Source organism: Acanthopagrus latus, chromosome 12, assembly GCF_904848185.1.
Source record: "Acanthopagrus latus isolate v.2019 chromosome 12, fAcaLat1.1, whole genome shotgun sequence".
In the NCBI taxonomy this organism is placed as follows: domain Eukaryota; kingdom Metazoa; phylum Chordata; class Actinopteri; order Spariformes; family Sparidae; genus Acanthopagrus; species Acanthopagrus latus.
In genome coordinates, this window is record NC_051050.1 from 11,009,312 (window position 1) to 11,024,713 (window position 15,402).

At 41.8% G+C, this 15,402-nt stretch overlaps 1 protein-coding gene across 1 annotated transcript in view; it reads right to left on the reverse strand.

Moving 5' to 3' along the window:
* Window positions 1–2,665: 2,665 nt before the first annotated feature.
* LOC119029918 (splicing factor SWAP) overlaps window positions 2,666–15,402 on the reverse strand; it is a 50,300-nt gene continuing 37,563 nt past the window's right edge. The window contains exons 18-19 of the mRNA XM_037117152.1: window positions 10,564–10,636; window positions 2,666–3,437 (exon numbers count right to left, since the gene is read on the reverse strand). Coding sequence (XP_036973047.1) covers window positions 3,372–3,437; window positions 10,564–10,636 — 139 coding nt within the window. The 3' untranslated portion in view covers window positions 2,666–3,371. The remainder of the gene's footprint in view (window positions 3,438–10,563; window positions 10,637–15,402) is intronic.

The following is a 15,402-nucleotide window of genomic DNA, read 5'->3' on the forward strand; positions in this document are numbered from 1 at the left end:
AGTGGTGCACAGTACGGTGAACCGTTTCAGTTGTATTGCCCGCCAGCTGGAGACGGTATGATGCGATCTAATACGAGTCTTCACCCCCTGTGGAGAGAGATCAACACTTCTCTGATGATATTCTCAAACAAAAATTCAATTCCCTGATATTTCACTCTGTTCACTTGGTTGTGTGCAATCGATGTGCCAAAGGAGTCCAAAGCAAAAAACCAATCCGGCCCCGGCTTTCCACTCTGTCTAGACTCAGAGTTAGAGTCACTAAAATTGGATTGAATGGACAGAAATTGTGCAAGATTCAGTGTTCAGTCTGAGTGCTGTGATGGTACAGAGTTACAGGGAGTGAAAGCAAAAAAAGAAAAGTTTAAAAACTACTTCTTTCTTGGTTTCTCGTTGCTTTCCTTCACTCACTGAAGACACGCCAAGGCAGCGAGATAAATACAGATGCAGAGATATCAAAGTGGCTGCAAGTGATACCATTTAAAATGAAAATAAATATTAAATAACTCTGTATAATGACAGTGATTCCTGTTATACAGTCAGTATCTCATGACTCTCCTCCTCCCAACTCATGTAGTCAAAGAGAAAATACATACATAGAGAAAAAGAGGCGGTCCTGTCAGACAGCAGGATCCTTCCTCTTTGCTGCTGCAAAACAAACAGGAAGTTAGCTGAGAGGACACCAGAGTAGAGTTTTTGACACCTTGCCTCATACTTCAGCAAATGCAGGGCTCAGGAAAAGTTCAGGGGCTTGTTGAGTTTAGTGTGCTACTGTAGAAAATCACAAATACAGCATGTGAACAACTGTGTTTGAGTGAGCTGTTTGTGTCTGTAGGGAGAAAAATAACCAGGATTATCCTGACCTGAGGCCTGAAGCAGTACTGCTTTGTTGGTGCGCGTCCCACCGTTCCTGTTCCGTCTCTCCGATGGTGAAGTATCGCTGCGGTGTGAGGAGGTCTGAGCCCTCTATAGAGCCTTCCGGTCAGCGGGCGGGCTGGGATGCTTTTGAAGTTGTGGCTGTAGAAGCTAACTCCCTTTCCTTCAGGATGAACAGCGGGCACATATTCTTCTTCCTTCAGTGTGAGCTCATATACCAGGTGCACCCTGAGGAACCGAAGCCCCTTCTGAAGTGAAAAAAGTTGTGCTCAGTCTTTGGAACCGCAGTGAATGTCTTTAGTTTATCTGGCACTGAAGTAGAAGCTGTTGTCAGCGCACCAGGATGTGAGGACATAGGAGTCGTTGCTGCCGATTGGCCAACTAAGATCATCACCATCTAATTCGATGACAACCAGAGGAGTGCTGTCTGGCACGGTCATTGGTTACATGCGCGCCTCGTGTGATTTTGCCCATTCTTCTCGACCGAGCTTCGAGAAATGTTGCAGCTTATACATCGGCCTCCTGAGCCCCCTTCAGTAAAGAGTCACCCAGTTCTGAAGTATTACAAGTAGTACAAATTGGCATCACGAACAGGATCCCGACAAAATGACTGGTAAATGCAAGATGCCTTTCATTCGACCGGATCTTAAAGAAACCGCATTTGTTGCAACTGGACAGATTTTTCCCAGGACAGTCCCAGGCTGCGCCCAACACAGATAAAATCTCACTGTGGGTTTTATCTGTTGGCTGAAATTGGCCCATGATGGACTGTGATGAGGCAGATGGTTCTTCCATCCAATCCAACCTCCTGCCGCCTTTTGAAAGTGCATGCCCTTTTCCAAACACTTTTTAGTTTTTAGCTGCAGCTTCCCAGGTGGTTCTACGAAACTAACAAACCATCTGGCCTGTCAGGCTAGAACCCCCCCCCACAAAAAACGTTTAACTGTAACTGTGATCAATAACTTTGATCAAAAGTGCAGTCCCACCCACTTCTTGTTTAAAACCGGCCCATTCTGAGTACAGATAATTTAATTGGTTACAAAGAGACGGAACATGGCGCACTCGCTCTCCCTACTTATCATGAGGCCTGACAGTGTGTATCAGGCTGGGCCATCTTAACTCTACTGTGACATCATTCTCTATCTCAGACCCAACCTATCTGTAAAAACCTGGATAGAGGGGAGCTGATAGAGAAATGACTGGACATTGAAGCGTTCCCTTTATCCATTTTGACCAAAAACAGGCTGGTAGCAAACCTTTCAGTGAGAGTAGAGAGAGGACCACGTATCATTCTTTACCACTCTCCATGAGCTTTGTCGATTTCAACTTTTTATTACTTTTAGGACTAGGCACAGCCTTTCAAGGGTTATCCGTCTCAACATTTAATCCTCTATGAGGTTGTGTTAGTGTGCTGACAATTACTGTACCCTGGTTTATCTGCGCACTGGGTCACAAGTGCCATCTCAGCAAAGCAAGACTGGACGGGGGTATCAGCCAATCAAAAGTAATGTGTGTCGGGTTCATCAGCAATGCTGCTGTAGCACCGAACTCGGTTTGGGAGCCGTAAACATCGTTTCTTCCCTCTTTATCCTCCACATGAAGGACAGTGAAGAGGAAGACTGGCAGGGGAGCTGAATCTGAGATCTGGACTCTGGTGCATCATGATGGAGGTTGTGATCCAGAAAGGCGCCCCTTAATGGTTTTAATTTATTTTACAACTTGCATTTTATCACACACACAAAAAAAGAAATGTAAGAAAAAAAAAAAAAAAATGAGGAGTGCAGGCCACGAGTAAATCATAATTGAAACTTTATTGACAGTCTGGATTACAAAGTTGTTCTGTATTTAATAATTACAGTACAAACCAGGAACAGAAAGAGAAGGCCACGCACTAGAGCTGAAGGACAGAGAGGAAAATTAAAACGGCTTCTCAAACAGAAAGTGTGAGGCGCTGGAGACAAAGGACAGTTGGGGGAGGACCTGAGAGGGAAAACGACAGCGGAGAATAGTGGCTGAGGGAGGACAGAATCGAAATGATCAAAACAACACAACCCTTCATAGAAGGAGAGAATACAGACCCGCACCAGCTTTAGGTAATGCTGCAAAAGGAACGTGGGAGTAAAATGAGTGTTTCAAAACGGGATGCAAAAATAACACATGGATTATTTTCACATTTGATTCTCCCGCACCCAAAAGATGCCAACTGCTGACACCGTCTCCCGGCTGATGAGCTCTTTTTTTTTTTTCTCAGGTCCGGTGTGAAACCACACATTTCTGCTCGACGACTGCCTTCGTGTCGCCGCTTAACAATGCTGCAGAAGACACACTGCAGCCAAACCGAATCTGCCGACGCCCCAAGTCGAGATGAAAGAAAATAAATCACGGATAAACACGGGGAGATGAAACAGATCCAGGCCAATTAAATCTCCAGGAAATCGGAGAGTGCCGTCCACTGGTTCACCGAGGTGGTCGCGGCTGGCGAGGACGCCGCGCCCCGCTTAGGAATTTGGAGGCTGGAAGGTCTTGGAGGTGGCAAGCATGGCTCGCACTTTGGCCATCAGATCCTGAAAATGGAAGACAAAAAAGAGAACCGAGAGATGAGTGTAACGTGCGACATCTCGAAACATATTGTATGACAACTGAGAATTAACTGAAGCCTCTGGGGAATATCAACGCTGACTGAATGCGGCGTGATAGCGACCGCATTACATGCTGAGAGCCTGGGGGATATTAACGTCAGACAGTGTGTGTTGGCTCCAAAGCCAGCACCAACTTATTGCCAATAAATTTCCCTCCATCTCTGCATTGGTTCAGCTTATATCCATCCATTGATCCCGCTCCAACGACAATAAAGAACCGCTTTGAACGAAATCCAATTGATCTAGAGTCAACAACTGAGCTGAGGACGGGGGAGTGTTGTGCATTAAAAGCACTGAGGGTAAAACAGCAAGCAAATCATCGTTTTGGATTTACATCTCTGTAATTAAGAAACAGTCCATTATTATTATTATTATTATTATTGATTTAAATGCCTCTCGAGCTATGATAACTGGATTAATCAATTAGCTGGTCGAAAAAAAAGAAAATGTCAACTCCAACTACTTTGGTAGTCAATTAAATGGTGCAGCCGTCTTTCAAGTAAAAAGTCAAACATTCCACTGCAAGGTTTTGATTTTTTTTCTATCATGCATGGCAGTAAATGAAAAGCCTTTGGGTTTCAGACTGTTGTCTTGCTGCCCAAAGAAGCAATTTGAAGATGTCACTTTGGGTTTCGGGGAAATCGTGGTGAGCAGTGTTTTTTGTCGTAGTAAATTTGACATTTTACAGACTCAACAAGTCATCAAAATTGTGGAAATAATCAGCAGAACAATAAATGGTGTAGATAATCACACACTGCGGTCTAAATTACTCCTTGTAGTGTGAAAGAGCTGTTAGCAATGCTACTCCCACTGAGAATCAACTCCCCAGTTCATCATGATGCTGCTTTATGATACTTTGAGCTCATTAGCCGACTCCTCAAATGGGCATGCGGGCTCTAAGGGAGACCCAAATATTTCTCTCATTATATCACAACGACCACCTCACGATGAAAAGTTCATACACTTTCTTATATTTAGGCTAGTTTTGAAGCGCACTTCCTGCCCTCGACTCATCAGGAAGTCCTTAAAGCATCTGTAAGCATCTGACATGTGTACAGTTACAAATTCATTCTTAATTTCAGCAGCTGACATGCTAAAAGGCCAACATCAACTGGAATATGTAAGTAGGTCAATGATAAGAGAACATTTTAATATCCGCTGAGTTGTGGTTGAAGTAAATGGGTACAGGGAATACAGAGAAATATAAAATCGATAGCTGGAAGAAGAGACCTGCAAAAAATAAAAAATAAATAAAAAAAATAAAAAATCTAAATTCCATTTGTTCCCTATTCAAGTAAATATGGAAATCTTGCTGACCAGGCAGCAAACGCTCGCAATTCTGAATGGGAAGTGTTAATTTGTCTCTCAAGAGCGATTCAGACATGCATGGACAAATATCCACCCTTGAGCTTTCCTGACAGATGAGACAAATTAACAGCTGTAATCACAGAGGGAAGGAGCTGTCACATCACATCACTCAGAAGGCTGGTCCCCTCTAAACCCTGGTGGATCCGAATGTACACAAACACACGCAAGGAAGTGTTCGGAGAATGCGACAAACAAACAATGCTCCAAATGATTACCAACCGAAGGAAGAGTCGCTCAAACTGCTGCTGATTTCTTGCCGGCTGCAAGTGCCTTGACACATGGGACAGCCGACTGTAGTTTCATCAAACTGAAAACGGCTTACTTAAAACAAACGATACTTATAATCAATTCATAGGATGTTAACCTAAATATCTCTGATAGGATTTACATGAATATAAGATTCAGTTTGAAAACAATTCAGTAATCCAAACCCTCTGCTGGCTGCTCAGCCTGACTGAGCAACAACATCCTCTGCGCTGATCTGTTATCGGGACTCTGCAGAGGTGTACTTCAATCCGATGAGGTACATTTAACCCACGGTGGTCCTTTTAATTGGAGCGATGTCTTATTATGTCATTAATTCAAGAGGACATCCGAATTACTGATGCTGTCTTGGGAGTTAACAAACCTCACTTACTGTGAGCTGGATGTGTAGCGCCTATGGAAATGGGCGACACACAGTCCAGCAGATTCTTCTCTGCAGTGACAGGTCTTTTGCAACCTTTGTACTTTTAAGTCTGCAATGATGTCACTTAAATACAAAAAATGCTTGTTTTTACAATTCTATACATACATTTTTACAGTTTTTAAATGTTATAGTCCTAAGGTCTTTTATTAAATCGTACCCTTTTATGGATTCTGTTCTTGGTGGTGTATTCACATTTTGTAATGTACGTACAAAAGCAGTGTAGCAGTTGTCATTGTTAATGGCGGGGTCTGCCATTTCTGCACGGGATACAAATTGCCTACCAACTGCACAAATTCACCTGGAATGATGCAGCACATAATCCAGCATCATGGTTACACTCGTTTTTATCTCTGTTAGCGAGTTTAGATGCACTTAGAGAAACATCATGTAGAAATTGGCATTTTTGTGCAATTTGGCGCCCCCCACAGTTTCGGAGTGCAACACCACTGTCATAAATAAAAAAAACCCAGATCTGCAACAATTTGTCAGACGTAACGTAGGCGCCAACTTCAAACAAAACTGAAAGCGTCATCACTTTTCATCAATTTTATGATCTTGAAGTGAACATGTATGTAACGCCTTGAACCTACCCTCTCACTGAAGCTTCACAGTACAGAAACGAGATGGGGGGCAGTGGTTGAGACAGAGACACCATTCACTGTACCATCGACATGATGTTGAAGTTATTTTAAGCTAAAAAATCAGGTCTCTTCCTTACCCCTGACCCTATTTGGGAGGATGGCTTTCTTATTTGACCTGTATCTTTGATAGAAGTCGCTGTCCTAGACCTTGAATTTCAAACATAGCCACGCAGCAAGGTGACACAATAAAGCTCCGATACACTGGTGAGGATATCTCGGAGGGAGTCGTGCAACATCTCGAGTTTTCTCTCCATTTCACACGGGCACAGTCACAGACTTGCCTGGGATAAGTTCTCCTCAGCTTTTCTGTGCACTTGCCATCATGTCTTGATGTTAAATTGGGCCGAGCCTCTGCGTTATCTGGACTTTCAAAGAAGAAGCACATTCACTGATATAGCACCAAAATGAACAAGATAAAATGGAAAAATAAATGCTACAGTGTTCAAAAACAGACCAAACAAAAGTCTAAAAGCTGCTCTTGAAAGTGCACAAAGCATCTATCACACAGAGCACAGCACAACAAATGTTTAGCAGAGAAGAAGAGGGGACAGAAGACAGAGGAACGACGACAAACGGGAGCGAAACGAGAGACGAGATGAGGCGAATAGCAACCAGGCACCCTCAGGGAAGAAGAGACCATTAGGCAGATGAGGATGTGCTGAATTATTCAAGATGTGTTTGTAAAACATCACAGATGGGGTATAAGTAGTTAGCGGTTGTGAATCTGTGCATGGTGCAACAGTGGAGAACAGTGTGTTTTCATTAGCCATCTTTATGTTGGTATGTCGAGATGAAGGCAGGAGGAGACCGGCGTTTGTTTGTGTGACACAAGAGAGAAAGAGGAAGAAATAAGATGCCACTGTTGATGAGAGAGAAGCAAGAGGAGACATGAAATGTGTGGTTTCTGTTCTGAGGGTGCATCTGCTGAGTAAACACCGGACACGTACTCTCTCTGTCACTCTCCCCCACACACACACACACGCACACACACACGCAGTGGCCCACGGCCAGATGAGAGAATACAAATTCTGTGCAAGTTGTGGAAACGCTCACAGAAAAGATCGTGTTGCCTCTCCATTCACACTCTATTGACCTCCATTAGCACGAGTCCCGACGCTTCTTGCATTCCGTCCTGCACTGCAGCCTCTCTACTTTCAGTGCAACACTGGGTTCCTTGTGGGCACAACTGTTTTCGACGCTGCACATTTAATATTGGGTGCTAAACATTTTATTTACAAGACATTACTGAGGCGACATTTCATATTAAATGCCAAAACCTCCACACTGGGACCCACTCGACTTGTTATATACATTCAGTTGTACACTGGTTGCGTGAGACTTACTGCATCCAAATATTGCGTCATGCCACGCAGTGACAAGCAGAAATTAAATCACTGACATCTGAGGATTATTAATCAGTGATGGTGATGGAGGCTGAACGTGCAGAGGAGCCCTTATGATTTGGCATGATTTGCTTCCAGAAATGTGTCTCTCATCATGGAGTTGATTTAGGCTTTTTACCAAAGTGAGGTAATTGCATTTGCTGTTTTGTTGTTTAGCACTTAACTTAAAGCTGCGCCATGTGATTTTGGGGAATACATTTTAACTGGCAGGGGAAGATCTTCAATGAATGATGTGTTTATGCCTAAACAAAGTAAATAAACACACTGACCTTAACGAACAACACCATGTAGTACTGTTTTACTTTGTTTATATTTGGCGGACCCCGCCACCTTTCACGCTTCAAACAGTGTTCTGGGACCTTTTTAATTCAGTTATAGAAAAATGAATATTTCCGAGTTTGTATTTTTACCCTATTTATATTGTAAATATTAATGTCTTCTCAAAAACTATGTAGTGCCCCTTTAAGTAAATAAACAGTATATCACAATATTGCATTTAAGTATTCAAAGAGGGAGGCAAGTCAGATAAAAAGAATGTACGAAAAGGTGAACTGAAGCGAGAGACCTTTGCGGCTTTTGTTCCCTGATAACTGATTGAAGTGAACACAGGTTGCGGCTCACATTAGTATTGATGGCACTTTGGAGCCCTTTTGCTCATTTAACAACGCTCCAGAGTGCAGTGACACAAACGACCTATGAGCTGACACCAAGACAAATAACAACCCAACTTCGTTTAAACAAATCTGGTAGTTTGTACACTCTCCTCTCCTTCCTGCCATCTATCCTGCTTATAGCTTTTTTTCGACAATCGCGCAAAGCATTTTTCTTCCAAAGCCGGCGCGTGTGGATGCATTTGATTGAGGTGCATTTCTGAAAGCACCGTGACGGCGGCCATAAATTAAGCATTATAATTTTAAACGGGGAAGAGAAGCATGGGGAATGTATATCAGGTCAGGATTTATTGGCAAGGTGTGAAAGAGGTTACATCGTGAGTAATGTGCTCCCCACTTATTCAAGACCCCGGTCTGCCTTTTATGCGAGCTTTAACATTCAAATGAGGAGCACAGTGTTCCATCCTGAAATAATACACAGCCAATCACTTAGCTAGACTTTATGTCACAAACTGTGGCTCATGAAGTAGAGCGGATCGTAATCTGAAGTGTTCTCGGGCAAGAAACTGAACCCTAAATTGCTCCCTGTGGCTGTGACGCATTGGTGAATGTGTGTGTCAATCGGTAAATGCTGATTTGCGTTGTAAAGTGCGACTAGAAAAGCCCTGAATAAATGTAGTCCATAGTGAAAACAACCCAGTCCATCCTTTACCGTACACTATGGAACCAAAAGTGCTTTTTCCGTTTCAGCATGACACTGTCCCATGCTGCCGCGAGGTCTATGAACTAATTATTTTACTTTTGTTTGGTGTGGAAGGACTTGACTAGCTTGCCAAGAGCCCTGACTTCAACTCTGTCCAACAAATTGAAGATAAATTTAGGACTCCTGATCACAGGCCAGGCCTCATCACCTGGACCTCACCGATGCTCTTGTGGTTAAACAGGCTCAAATCCATGTGAAAAGAGCTTTGTGGAAAGCCTCTCGAGAAGACAGGAGGCTGTTATTGTAGCCTATTAAAGGATACATTCACTCCAGAAAGACTATGAAACTTCAACTGACTTTTATTCGGCATGGGGTTGAGTAGATAAAGACTGACCTTTCATATATGGGTGAACTTATCCTTTAATGGCCACAGAGAATGATGTTTATAATGCAATATCTTGGTCATGCACGAGGGAGGGCCATCAGTGTGGTCAGTTGACGAAATTCAAGCTGCCGTTGCCTTCATGTGTAGGGAGATTGCAGGACAGCTGCAGTGTGCGTGCAATCTCACTTACAGTCTAAATGTGTCAGGGAACTTATCATGCAAGTGTTCCACTGAATTAATGTTCAGTCCAAGTGCGATCCAGCGGGACACGGACGTGGCAAGTACAAACACAAAGCCTCGTCACTCTGTGCGAAAGTGGCTGCATGCAGTGAGTAGCGTGTGATTGCTGTAATTTTAACGAGGGATGTGTGCATTCCGTCCTTAACACTCAATAGGGGGCTCTGGCTTCTGTGAGCCCTTGATGACAGTGGCTTCCACCCAGTCAAAAAGCATCAACACACGCTTCTGTTGAACCTACAATAACTGAGGACACCTTGGGTCTAGCTGACACTACTTTGACACTGACATATCGCCACCAACACGCTGACCAACATTTACTCCTTCCCACTGCCATCATCTTATCTAGTTTAAGATGTATAATACTGGCTTTCTTTTAGCTCTGTTGTTGGTCACTACCGAATACTGAAATATATCCGGCTTTCTAGCAGCTACAGTCCACAATGTTCACCAGCTAGTCGTGAACTGTGTCTATCTATCTGTGTTAAAAATATTGTATAAAAGCGGTGAAGTGAACCAAATCAGTACAACTTACTGAAGTCAATAACATGCAAAGAAAAAAAAAAAGAAAAAAGTAAAGAAATCCTTACATTCAAGACGTTGGAACAAGTATTTCATTGCTGATTTCTTGAAAAATTACTGGCCAAAATAGTTGGCGATCAACTTTCTGTAAATCGATGGATTGATTGATTGTTGCAGCTCTAATGCTGATTAATACAAAACCCAGAACCTACGGCAAGAAAAGTACCATCAACTGATTTCATGGTAAGCTTCAGTGAGACTTTGCAGAGGTCTTCCATCAATCTTAACATGTCGACAGAATAACAAATGAATTCAAGGAACATTTCCCCAAGAAGGCCCAGTTCAAAAACAAGGCCCTCTGTCAGTGAAAATAACCAGCACTTCCTGTCCTTCCTCTTTGCATGATGGAAACAAAGAACACTCAGTACTTGCATTCGGTACACTGTACAGTTCAGCAGAGGACATATTTTGGGATAAAAGCAAAGAACAATACCTGAGTTATTTTGGACTGAACAGAGGATACTATGGATGAAGACACTGCCTTGTCTTTCTCCAGAGAACCGCCCCTGTGGAGAGAAGAGATGGAGAGAGAGAGAGAGACAGAGAGAGAGAGAGAGAGAGGAAACAAAGAGAAGAAAGCCAATCATGTTAACAGGAGAAGTTATACAATATTCATGATATCTTCTGAAATGTTCAAAGTTGGACAGGCATCGAGAGCTGTGGAAGGGATAAGAGAGGAAATAGACAAGAGAGGTTAGAGAGGAATGGGATGTTACCTGCAGAAGCTAACCACCACATCAACAATGTAGAGCGCAGCCAAGTATGCATGCACGCAGACAAACAGCAAGGCGTCATAGTTGCAGGCCTCCAACTGAACCTCATGGCTCTGTCCAAAGATTTTCATCTCTCCAACGTCAACACTTCATAATTTATCAAGGGATTTTTAAAATAGACGAATTCAAGCGCGTCAGGTTGACTGAAATGACGGAAATGCAGAACAGACTGCTGGTGACGTTGCAGAGCTTCGGTCCACAATTTGAAATATGTGTGTCTGTGTCTGTCAGTTATGGGTATTACATGTCTATACATACACAATTTCGGATTATTATCTTATACTGCTGTGTTTCCATCCAATGTTTGACGATCACAATTTGTCGATTAATAGAAAAGAAACTGTCAACTGATAAATTGTTTGTCATGTTTAAGCTAAAATGTCATACATTTGCTGGATTCCAGCTTCTTAAAAAGGTACAACATGTAAGAATTGGCCAACTTGCAAATGTTTACTATGATAATAAGTATGAGCTGACTCTGCCCGAACTGGAAGCTTGAAGTACCAGGGGATTGTCTGTGTTATTTACTATCAGCTGATCATCTCTTGAGGTAAAGCCTGGCTAAGGGACATCTGGGTTACATGCTTACTTCAACAGACAGGTCTACTTGTGCAACAAAATAAACAAATGCCTTTAACGTTATGTCAAAACTGTTATTGCGTCTCATTTTGCTAATAACACAATTATTCTGTTAATGTACAATTGTTTTTCAATAAAATCAATTCTGACATTTGCGGCTTTGTCATTTATGATAGTAAATGAAGAGTATTTTGGTTTTATACTGCTGGCTGGATAAAAGAAGCAAATTGAAGATGCAACCTTTGGCTCTGGGAAATTGTGATAACCATTTTTTCACACAAATATTTCATAGATGAACCGTCAAAGCAATGTTGAAAATAATCGGTGTGTAATTGCCAATACAATAAACAGTAATAGTTGCAGACCTAGTTCTATCCATAATAGAGAGTAAACTGACAGAAACCAGCTGCATTCACACACCACATTTGTTGGTGGGCCAATTACGCAGGCTAAGCAGAACATTTGATAAGAGAAAGACCGTGGTCCTGGAAAGACACACCAATTTACTACATCTGACGGACAAAAGGAAAAGAATGAAAGAAATAAAAGCATCCTTGTCTTAACAAAGGGCTAAAACACAGGGGACATAGGTGCTTTTAAAAGCATGAAATTGTAGTGTTGTTATTAGCAAAGCCCTTGTGCAAAGCGAAGCCTTTCTATTGGTCTCTTGTACAAAGAGAAAATGTTTACACGGTATGTCATCACTCAAAAACGTTTCTATAGAATAAACCCAGTGTAATTAAAAGTTACGCTGTGCTCCACAAATCGAAGACTCAACTTTTGTTCACTCATTGCTAAACATTTAGCCTGATTCAGTCGGACTAATGGAAATTTAAAAATGAATTGCTATTGATTGGCCAGCTACATAGATTGGATCTAACAGCTTGGATGCTTTGGAGGAGGAAAGTGGAAAAACAGAAGCAGGACTCAGCACATTATTAATTTGTAATAAACATGGTTCATTTTTTAACATCTAGGGTTTGAAACTAAAATTGCAGCTTATTTCATAATGTGTGCTCTTATTCATGATCCTCCGAGTCATTCTCTTCTTTCAAATAATGAAAGCCAAAACTATGAAAACTATGACAGAGTCAGTGTTCAGAAAATATCATTCCTTATTTAAGAAACAGCAAAGCCCCGAAGTGTTTCTATTTCTATGGTCACTATACAAGTTCTTTACAAAAACTATTGCATGATAAAATCTGAAGCACATGGTTTTAGTAAAATCTTTCATTAAGGTGTAGCAGGGAACACTGCGACTGTCAGCCCTGCTAGGTCCAGTACATACAGAGATTCGAACCCCCGCTGTGTATGTCGGCCAAGCTAAACAAGCTCTAAAATGGAGGATTGCAGAACATAAGACTGGTATTCACACCGAGAATCTTGAGTACATGGTGGCACCTCATTATGTGAATGCAAATCATGAATCAGCCTCCACTCTGAAATTCTGGGGTATTAAAAAGATTTCCCTCATCCCCCAGGGGGACGGGACATTGTAAACACACCGTTACACCGAGAGAGCTAATGGATTTATACACTGAACACAATTGAGCCATATGGATTAAATGAGGAAATTAATTTATCTTGTTCTCTATGAATGTTCTGAGAAACGAATCCATTGTGTGTTTTTATTTTTATACTTGCTTTGACAATATGGCATTGGCTAGACATGAGCAATTCCCTGAACTAAACCTAAAAACCTAAAAATGACACTAGAACATAATGGAACAAATATTTATTTTTCTGTTTTGCGAACAGATGGTGGTCATATAGAATGCAGTAACAGTCAGAGGTGATGGTTTGTGTGGTAGACACATGTGGGCAACCTCATGTCTGGGTTGTACTTATGTTTCAAAAATAGTATTTCCATTCCATGCATTTCCATACATCCACTCAAACTATTTTGTGCCTGTTCATTATGCCTGCTACCATGATGACATACTTAGGATTTTGGAACTTCTAGAAAGATGCGGGCTTCCCCTTGTGACAATGCAGAATAAATAACACAAATCAATAGAGGACTTTACGTCATCGTTTATCTTGCCATGTTGGTTTTGTTTCTTCAAGTTGGCTGATGCTCCTTCACCCAGTGCGAACATATCAGTGATAGTCAGGCTCTAACAGTACAAATGGATTTTACTGGTATGAATTTCCAATCAAAGACTTGACCTTCCTGCTCTGAAGAAGTTAATTGCTTCAATATGTGGGATGATTCGAGAACTGCATAAATTAACACTGACATTTGCTTTCAGTGATATGACCCAATGCAACGTGAAGGGCAGCATTTCTACGCTTGTCTCCACCAACTACCTGCAGAGCCTCTTGTAAACTGTGCAACTTTCTTAGGTTATCTCCTGCACTGATGGCCAGCTCTGCTTCACCCCCCCCCATCCTCATCAACTCTTCTGCTCTCTAAACACCCCACTAATTAGCTTTTCATATACGTCTCATGTTTTGGTTTTATCCACGATGCGGTGGCTCCGAAAATGACTTCTCTACTTCAGCTCCTGTGGTACAGTGGTCATCTGTTTCCTTTGGGAAGGCTGACTGGTGTAGCCTACATTTTGCCCTCAGGCATTCACAAGTTCATGTATTTTTTTGTTTTTTTGTTGCAGATATTTTAAACAGCAGACCAACAACCCCAAGACGTTAGAAGAGATTGTGTTCATTGCAACAAACCTCTTAAGACCCTGAAGCTGAAAGATGTTGGCTCCAAGCCATCGCATCACTGGCGCTGAAGAAGATTTACGGCTTCGTCTGTTATGTCCATACCGGATTTAGAATTCCTCGGACACAACGGATAATGCCCCGGCTTTGTTTTACCCACTGGAGCTTCATATTCACAAAGCTAGAATTAGTTTTTAATGATGGCACACTACATATGGTTACAAATGACAAGACAGCATAAATTGATGCTCATTCTGAGGCAGTCTGTTGTATTCTGGACAGGAAAGCATTGCCTTTAGACGTACAGCACCTCCATTAGTTGCCTGGTTGCTAAGCTCCATTCCCCTTAGTTACTGCAGATAATGTGGCAGAAAACTTGAAATTCTTCTCCTCCATATTCTGGCAACAATGGCAACAGACAGAGGTAGACCATAGTGAGCTTCCTATTCTAGCTGTATAGATTTTTTTAGCTATAGTTACCTAGCTAATTAAGGCACTCCTAATTGTTCTGGCTGACTCATTTAAAACCAAAAATCCTTTAAAAGGGTGTTCATATTTCAAAACACTGTTTCACCGTAAGGCTTTTAAGGACTAATGTTTTTGACGACTGTAATGGTATCCCAGCTAACAAGCTTGGATGAAGTGTAAATCCAATCAAGAGCGCCGGTTTCAGAAACTGCACTACTGCTGTCGTCTTTGGCAGTATTGTTAAACATTTGCATCTTTTAGAGCAGATGACTTCCTCCATACAAATTAAAAAAGAACTGGGTGAAAAGCGAGGAGAAGAGTGGTTTGTTTATTTAGCTAATCAGATTTCTCATATCTCAACATTGTACCCTGAGAGTGACAGTTTAATGACTGTCTCTCTCTTTTTGGTCCACAGTATGTACAATGTGGATAGCGTGAAAAATGTTAATAAACAGTTAAGGAAAAACAAAAGTCCAAACATATTCCAAAAGAAAACAGGTGTGTTTCCTAGACTGTGATAGTAGCACCCTCGACAAGTATAACCGTGTCTTAAGCAAAGGGTGTTTGTGGTGTTCAAAAAGAGGAAACACCATCTTCACTTTGGCCCTTGACAGGGTGTACAAGCACAGTTTTGACGGCTTGTTATAATAGCCAATTTCCGAGGTACTCAGCTACTTAATGTGTCTGTTTAGGTGGAACTCTGTTGGTTTCATGAGAGAAGCTACACAGGCCTGGAGGCAAAAATCTATCTGTATAAATAAGACACATTTAAAAGGAAAAGGAGT